The sequence below is a fragment of the Telopea speciosissima genome, chromosome 1, assembly GCF_018873765.1.
Source record: "Telopea speciosissima isolate NSW1024214 ecotype Mountain lineage chromosome 1, Tspe_v1, whole genome shotgun sequence".
Classification (NCBI taxonomy): Eukaryota; Viridiplantae; Streptophyta; class Magnoliopsida; order Proteales; family Proteaceae; genus Telopea; species Telopea speciosissima.
Genome location: NC_057916.1, coordinates 31,974,546 through 31,982,976, shown reverse-complemented (window position 1 = coordinate 31,982,976; position 8,431 = coordinate 31,974,546). Strand labels below are relative to the sequence as shown.

General features: G+C 42.9%; 1 protein-coding gene across 2 annotated transcripts in view; it reads left to right on the top strand.

Annotated features, from left to right (window-relative positions):
- Positions 1–8,431, top strand: part of LOC122670638 (E3 ubiquitin protein ligase DRIP2-like) — a 57,148-nt gene extending 48,717 nt beyond the window's left edge. For both annotated transcript variants that reach the window (XM_043867598.1, XM_043867588.1), the window contains 2 exons: positions 6,829–6,901; positions 8,051–8,431. In XM_043867598.1, the coding sequence (XP_043723533.1) occupies positions 6,829–6,901; positions 8,051–8,224 (247 nt within the window). In that variant the 3' untranslated portion in view covers positions 8,225–8,431. The remainder of the gene's footprint in view (positions 1–6,828; positions 6,902–8,050) is intronic.

Sequence of the window (8,431 nt, the reverse complement as noted above, 5' to 3'; positions counted from 1 at the left end):
GTATTTATGTCATATCTATGTCGTAGGGGTATTAATGTCTTGTACTCATATTCTGGAATGTTCTCCTCCATATTATAAATAAAGCTGGCCTGTGTCCCATTAGACACAAGTCATTCTATTATTCCAACATGGCATCAGATTGGGTTACTCAAAAAGCCTAATCTTGGTCCATCTCTTCTTTCTCTCTTTCTCGTTTTTAGCACCACCACCAAAACCGAGATCTCTTTCTCTCCTCATCTCTTGGTTTGGCATCTCCACCACCACCACCCTCTTTCATTGCTCTCGGTGGGCTCTTACTAATCCACCATGAGCCTTTTCTCTCCTTTGATATGCCTCTCATAATCTAAATCACTTGCGGGAATTTCTCCCATGCTTTGAGAGGTCTGCGATTTTTTTTTCCCTTTTCACAGATTTTTCTGTGCCTTTTTCTGATCTACAAGGCCATCCTTGTATGACGATTTATCAGGGCCAATCCCTGCTTGCTAGTTGGTGATTCACAGGGCCAATCCCGGTCTCTTGCTGCTCCAGACTCAAGCTCGATCAGATTTCAAGTTTTCCCTGCTATCGTTTTTTGCAGGGTTTCCTTGCACTCGACCTTTGCTGGTTCTTCCTTTGATCGTGGCTTCTTCATTCTTCTTGGTATTTCTGGAGCTGAGTATTATTGGCAGTATTTTTCAAGGCCATCTCTTTGCTGTTGGAACCACTCTCTGCCGGTTTCGGTTGTTCAAGTTCTTCACCAAATTTTTTGGTTACCTCTTGCTTTGGTGATCTTTCTCTTGATTGATCAACCATGCCAAGCTCCGATGTTACTACTGGTGACTCTCACGATGGCAATAACAATTCTGCCCATAATTTTTCTGCTTTTCCATCATGTGCTATCAAGCTTGATGGCACCAATTATCTGATGTGGTCACGGTCTTGCCTACTTTCCATCAAATCCAAGGGTTATTATGGCTATCTTACTGGTACTACAGTTCGGCCACTTACTGGAACTACAGAGATTGAAAAATGGGAGAGTGAAAATTCCCTGGTTATGGCTTTTCTTGTGCATTCTATGCAGCCCTCCATCTCTCGCTGTTATCTCCTTCTTGATTCCGCTGCCAAAATATGGAAGGCTGCCCAAGACACTTATTCCCAGGTAGGGAATGATGCACAAGTCTTTGACCTCCAAAAAAAAAATTCATGGACTGCAGCAAAAAGACATGCCTCTCTCTCAGTACTACAATGAGCTCTGCTCTCTATGGCAGGAGCTTGATTTTTATGACGAATTTGTTCCAACTACTGCTGCAGATGTTACTAAGTTCAAGAAGCAGGAAGATAAGATCCGTGTCTATACTTTTTTAGCTGAGCTGAATGTCGAATATGATCAACTTCGCGCACAACTGTTGGGCTGTGAACCCTTCCCTACCTTGGAGCAATCATATGCCATGATTCAGCTTGAGGATAGGCGTCGTAGTACTATGCTGCCGACACCTGTTCCGGCACCTCCCGAGAGATCTGCTCTTGTGTCCAGCTCGCAGCTCCATAATGATTCTTCTCGGTCTGGTGGCTCCTCAACCAAGGCACCTGTCAAATGTGATTATTATGGTAAGGAGCATCACACAAAGGATTATTGCTGGAAACTGCATGGCCGTCCTGCTGATGCTCCTGGTTCTTCCGGTTCTTCTGGTCGTGGTTGTGGCCGTGGCCATGGCAACTCCAACCAGCCTCATTCTAGCCAGGCCAACCATAGTAAGGCTTCTGACACCGCCTCTCCTAGCTCAGCCTTGTCTTCAAATGAGCTTGTGGCCTTCCGCCATCTTCTTTCTAAGATGGACCAGCCATCTACATCTGCATCAGCTTCATCTACCTCTGCCATTGCTGAACAGCTTCCTGGTAATTCAGGTATTTCATTTTGTGGTCTTAGTACATCTGTGCTCTCCTCCCCATGGATCATCTACTCTGGGGCTACGGATCACATGACAGGTTCCTCAGATTTTTTTTCTTAGTATTCTCCCTGCTCTGGTACAAGCAGGGTTCGTTTAGCTAATGGCACTTTTTCTTCTATTTCTGGTATTGGTTCCATTTCTTGTTCTTCAAATTTCTCCCTTTCATCTGTGTTGCATGTGCCTTCTTTTCCTAATAATCTGTTGTCTATTAGTAGTCTTACCTCCAAATTAAATTGCAAAGTCACGTTTTTACCATCTCACTGTGTTTTTCAGGATCTGGTCACAGGGGCAACGATTGATTCTGGTAAAGTGCATCTTGGTCTGTACCTGCTTGATGATGAGTCGTCCTCAGTCTTTGGTCAGGCACTTCAGACTTTCTCTCCATCTCCTCCAGCTTCTGAGCTTCTTCATTGGCATCGCAGATTGGGACATCCTCCATTGAGAACCTTCGCTAGACTTTTTCCTTCTTGTAAGCATTGTGCTAATTTTTTTTGCGAGGCATGCGTTTTGGCCAAGCAAACCAAAACTACTTATTCCGTTTCCGACAATAAAAGTTTAGTTCCTTTTTCCTTTTTTGGATATTTGGGGACCATCTCGGGTTGTATCTGTTACTAGGTTCCGCTGGTTTATTACTTTTATTGATTGTTATTCTCGCACTACATGGGTGTATTTGATGTGTACCAAGGGGGAAGCCTTCTCTTGCTTTCAGCATTTCCATTAGATGGTCCAGACCTAGTTTGGAGCCACCATTAAGCTTCATAGAAGTGACAATGGTCGGGATTACATTGACACCTCATTTCAAGCCTACCTCTCTTCACATGGGATACTTCACCAAACTATTTTTGTCGACACTCCGGCTGAGCGGAAAAATCGACATCTCCTGGAGGTGGCTCGATGTTTACTTTTCCAAATGAATGTTCCTAAGCATTTTTGGAGTGATGTTGTTGTCACTGCAGCCTTCTTAATCAACCGCATGCCCTCTCGTGTGCTCAGCTTCCGCTGGCCCTTGGATCTCCTACAGGGCTCTGCGGCTTTTTCAATCTCTCCAAAAATTTTTGGTTGTGTTTGCTATGCTCGTGACCACCATTCTCATGGGAAGCTTGATCCGCGTAGCCTTCGGTGTATTTTCTAGGCTATTCTGCCACTCAGAAGGGCTACCAGTGCTATCATCCACCTACTCGATGTTGGTTTGTCACTTTGGATGTCATCTTTCATGAGTCTGAACCCTACTATACGGTGCCCCATCTTCAGGGGGCGCTTTCATCTACTGTTGAAGATGGGCAGCCTCTAGACACCTCTACTGTTCCTGCCGAGCTTCCTGTGTAGGGGGAGCCTCCTTCATTGTAATTCGGCCCCGACCAGGGATACGTGTCTACACTCGCAAAGGGCAGAATTAGAGCACTGATGTTACATCTCCAACTTTACCAAACCAATCGCCACCTCTTGGACCTGATCCGGCTGAACCAGATCCTGCTATTCTTGAACCTGGTAACTCTCTTCCCTCTTCTGAACGTGATCCTTCCCTTGATTTGCCTATTGCCACTTATAAAGGCACTAGGTCCTGTACCTTGCATCTTATTGCTAAATCTGTCTCATATGACTCCCTTACCCCTTCCTTTTATAGTTTTGCGTCTTCTTTGTCTTCTGTATCTATTCCTCAGAATTGGCAGGAAGCTATTGCTCAGTAGGCTCTAAAGAAAAATGGCACATGGGAGCTGGTTTGTCTTCTTCCACAGGAGAAGACGGTTGGATGCAAATGGGTTTTTATGGTCAAGCACAGGGCTGATGGTACAGTGGACTGATATAAAGCCAGGCTTGTTGCGAAGGGCTTTACTCAGACATACAGGATCGATTATCAGGAGACTTTTGCTCCAGTAGCCAAGATGAACACTATTCGTGTTATCTTGTCCTGTGCTGCTAATTTGGGCTGGGATCTTCAGCAGTTGGATGTTAAGAACGCCTTTCTCAATGGCGAGTTGGAGGAAGAAGTGTATATGGATATTCCCCCTGGTTTCTCAAGTCCTCAAACTCAAGGAAAAGTGTGTAGACTAAAGCGTGCACTGTATGGGCTGAAGCAATCGCCTCGTGCTTGGTTTGGTAGGTTTCATCGGGCTATGGTTGCAGCAGGATATTCACAAAGCAATGCTGACCATACGCTGTTTGTCAAAAAATCAAGTGGAGAGATTGCAGTTTTGATAGTTTATGTGGATGATATAGTCGTCACTGGTGACGACATTGATGAGATTTCCAGACTCAAGAGCTTCTTGGGCAAGGAATTTGAAATCAAGGATCTTGGCCAGTTGCGCTACTTTCTCGGAATTGAAGTTACAAGGTTCTCTAGTGGTATTTACTTGTCTCAAAGGAAGTATGTGCTTGATCTCCTCTCTGAGACAGGTATGTTAGGGTGCAAGTCAGCTGACTCTCCCGTTGAAGTTAATTCTCATTTAGTGAGCAAGGAAGGTGATCCTATGGACAAAAGCAGTTATCAGCGATTAGTCGGACGTTTAATTTATCTCTCACATACCCGTCCTGACATCGCCTATGCAGTGAGCTTGGTTAGCCAGTACATGCATGACCCTTATTCTTCACACATGGAGGTTGTGCTACATATTCTCTGGTACTTAAAATCTGCCCCGGGCCATGGCATCCTCTTTTCTCCTAATGATCATCTTCGCATTGAGGCTTATATAGATGCGGATTGGGCAGGGTCTCCCGATGACCGCAGATCTACTTCTGGTTATGGAACCTTTGTTGGTGGTAACCTTGTCACCTGGCGGAACAAGAAGCAATCAGTCGTTGCAAGGTCTAGTGTTGAAGCAGAGTTCAGGGCAATGGCCCATGATGTTTGCAAACTTCCTTGGCTCCAGCGTCTCCTCACTAATTTGGCTGTCCCTGTTGCTCTTCCTATGCGACTTCATTGTGACAGCAAATCAGCTATCAGCATTGCTCACAACCCAGTTCAGCATGACCGAACAAAACATGTGGAAATAGATCGCCACTTCATCAAGGAGAAGCTGGATTCGAGTCTCATCAGTGTGCCTTTTGTCCCTAGCAACGAACAACTGGCTGATGTCTTTACTAAAGGTCTTATTGCTAAGGTCTTTCATCCTATCATTAGCAAGTTGGGCATGTGTGACATCTCTGCACCAACTTAAGGGGGAGTGTCATATCTATGCACCAAGGGTATTTATGTCATATCTATGTCGTAGGGGTATTTATGTCTTGTACTCATATTCTGGAATTTTCTCCTCCATATTATAAATAAAGTTGGCCTGTGTCCCATTGGACACAAGTCATTCTATTATTCCAACATGTTGTTATGGTCACACTGGTATTGTTAGTTATTCTGATGTTGATTGAGCAGGAGTCAATGGTGATCGACAATCTACTACAGGATACTATACCTTCTTTGGAGGAAATCTTGTTATGTGGAGAAGTAAGAAACAGACTATTGTTGCTCATTCCAGTGCTGAAGCAGCGTATAGAGCTGTGGCTCACACTGCTGCTAAACTAATGTGGCTTCGATCCTTTGTTTAAAAGCTTGGTTATTCTACTGACAAACCGATGGAGAAGTTTTGTGATAACCAAGCTCTACCATTTTCATTTCTAATAATCCTGTTTTCCATGAGAGGATGAAGCATATCAAAGTTGATTGTCACTTTGTTCGGGATGTAATAATGAAGTTAATCTCCACTCCGTTTGTCAGTTCTCTTTATCAACGTGGGGATTTGTTTACCAAAGCCCTGTTTCAGAATGTTTTTCTGGAAGGGTCTTCCAAGCTGGGCATGGGTGATGTCTATGCTCCAACTTGGGGGGGAGTGTGTCAAATGTGTGTTAGTCTCGGTTTCTATTTGTAAGCATAAATAGTGGGGGATATTTTAGGTACTGCTAAAACTATGTTTAAGTCTGTGCTTATATCTTGAGGTTATTATAAATAAAGGTTAAGGCCCATGGTTTTTATTATGTTGCTTGTAACACAACCGTGGGAAGATTATTCCCACTCTCTCAGCTGCTTCTTCTTCATTCTCCTCTCCATTAGAGCTGGTTGATTAGTGCTCTAGTGTTGTCACAGGACCAAAGGCTCAACATGTATAGAATCCAACCCAAGGCTTATTTCCACTTTAATTAAGACATTTGTGATTTATTTGCATCACCGACCCTGAGCAAGGACCCAGGTAATTGGACCATTAACCGTTCTGCCCAATTCAAAACTTTTAGTTGCCTGATGGCCTGCAGAATGCGGACTAGTGCCTGTATATGAGAGTCAAAAAGCAATTGATTAACAACATGTGATAGATCTTGACTTTAAGAGCTTTTTCACTTAAGAAGCGACACCCTTGCCATTAGTCAAACCATTCCTTTGGGTAACATGTTACCACTAGTCAAGTCATTCCATCGTGTTACCTCCCATTTGGGTATTTGTTTAAACCATTTGGACTTTTCGTTCCATCAACCATTGAGCCGCAATGGTCCTGTCCCTGGTACATCTTTAAAAATATCAGTTGACACTTCTAAATCTCTTTGAAAATGTGTTAGCTCCAACTTCTGCATTAATCCCAAACTGATATGCTGACCATCAAATTCTGGTAATCCATTGAATTCTTTGGTCCAATGGCTGGGGGATGTTTCTCTTATTTCATTCTATTGATTATTCAGGACTTTGCTTCTTTTCTTTTTCTTTCTTTCCTTTATTATTTTTCACAATTTGGGGGTGTGGGTAGGAGAGGGTTGGTTTCACTGATTTGGATTATATGAGAGTTACTGTTTACTTACATGGTGTCATCAAATATGGCAACGAACCTGTTTAACATCTTTCAGCAAGTGTCCCATCTGATACTTGCAACTTTTTTTTCCCTCTCCACTTGATATAATAGTGCTAACTTTTTTTTGAATGCCATAGGGATGGTAATGTACCTGTTTCCTTTATCCAGAAGTACCTCATGATGAAACTTGATCTTAAAAGTGAAACTGAGGTGAGTTCATCTTTTTCTGAGAAAGTTAATATAAGTGAATTTAGTGAGTTTTTCACCTCAAAATAAGATAGATAACTAGATGTTTTTTTTTTTCTTTGCAAGGATGTACAAAAGGAGCCTTGATCTATATGACTTTTAGTTTCTATCATGTCAATTGTTTTCCTTACTTGACGTTAACGAGTAAAAGCTTGCAAGCACAATAATTAGTAGTTAGTTACAAGTTAAAAGTTTAACCAAGCTAATGCTAGAACTCATGTCAATGTTGTTTGGGGTATCATGTCAGTCCCTCTCCTAATCACCTGCAGTCCCTGGCAAATGGACTAGCTTTTATCATTGTAGCTTTCACCCTAGTCTCTATGTTGGATACTGTGCCTAAAAGCAGCATGGTAATCTGATATGAAGTTCACAGAAAGCATGATCATATAACCAATGTAACTAGTGATATGGGCAGAATGACTACAGACTTACATATTGGGAATCAATTAGAAGTAGGTTGTAAATGGGTTGTGTGACCCAGCTCATGTTTGGGTGTGCTTGTTCTGGAGATTAGTTGGACCCTGGTCCCTAGGTCATGCTTTACAAATGAAGCCCGTGCCCGGCCCAATATTTAGGTATATACAATAAAAAATCATAGGGCAAAGGCTTCCTTGCCTTCCTTTAATGGCCCAAATATATGCATCATCACATCTCTGTTGGCATTCAAGGTTTGAGGACATATTATCCATGTCATCATCTGTCCATTTGGTGTGCCTTAGCCCTTCCTATTTTTGTCATGTGGAGATACAAAGATTTGAAAATGAATCAAAAATTCAACTTTTGCTACTTTAGAGCAACTTCAACTGTTGAAACCGGAAATGTGAGGGAAAAAGTCTGAGCACATGGTCGGCCATACAGGAAGGATGGGCCGGAAAATTTGATGTCTAGGCCTTCCCATCCAATGGCTGGTTTGACCATAGGAGCTCTCCACATCATGCAGAAAAGGCCAAATGCGAGGGAATTTCCTATTTTGAGTGTTAAACACACAATACCCTATTGAATTTTGTAGCTACAAAACAGAGGTGTAGCAAGTGAATCAGGGGTGGTAGTCTTAGTGTTGTGCTTATAAATGTGTAGATGATTCTGATCGGTTGGTTCTTTGATGTCTTATAGATTGAGATCACCTGTCGGGGTAAGCCAGTGATGCCGACATTGCTGCTGCACAATTTATTGGATCTGTGGCTGCAGATGGGATCAACATCGAAAAGAGTGCCGATATCTGTAGGATCCTCAGCCAAGGAGTTCGTAATGGAGTTGGGCTATGGCCGGAAGATTCAACCACCATAGAGCATAACATGCCTCTACTTTTCTTCACCTGCATATGTTCAATAATCAGAAGTCTTTGGGATCTTTTGGGCACCCTTGATCCTGATCTCTCGTTTCAAGGTGCCTCCATGCATGAATTTTGGATGGCATGTACTGTTCATTTATGCGATTGTCGCCCACCTGCATGCTGCCCAACATTGGATATATTTCAGCTCTTGATGCAAAACC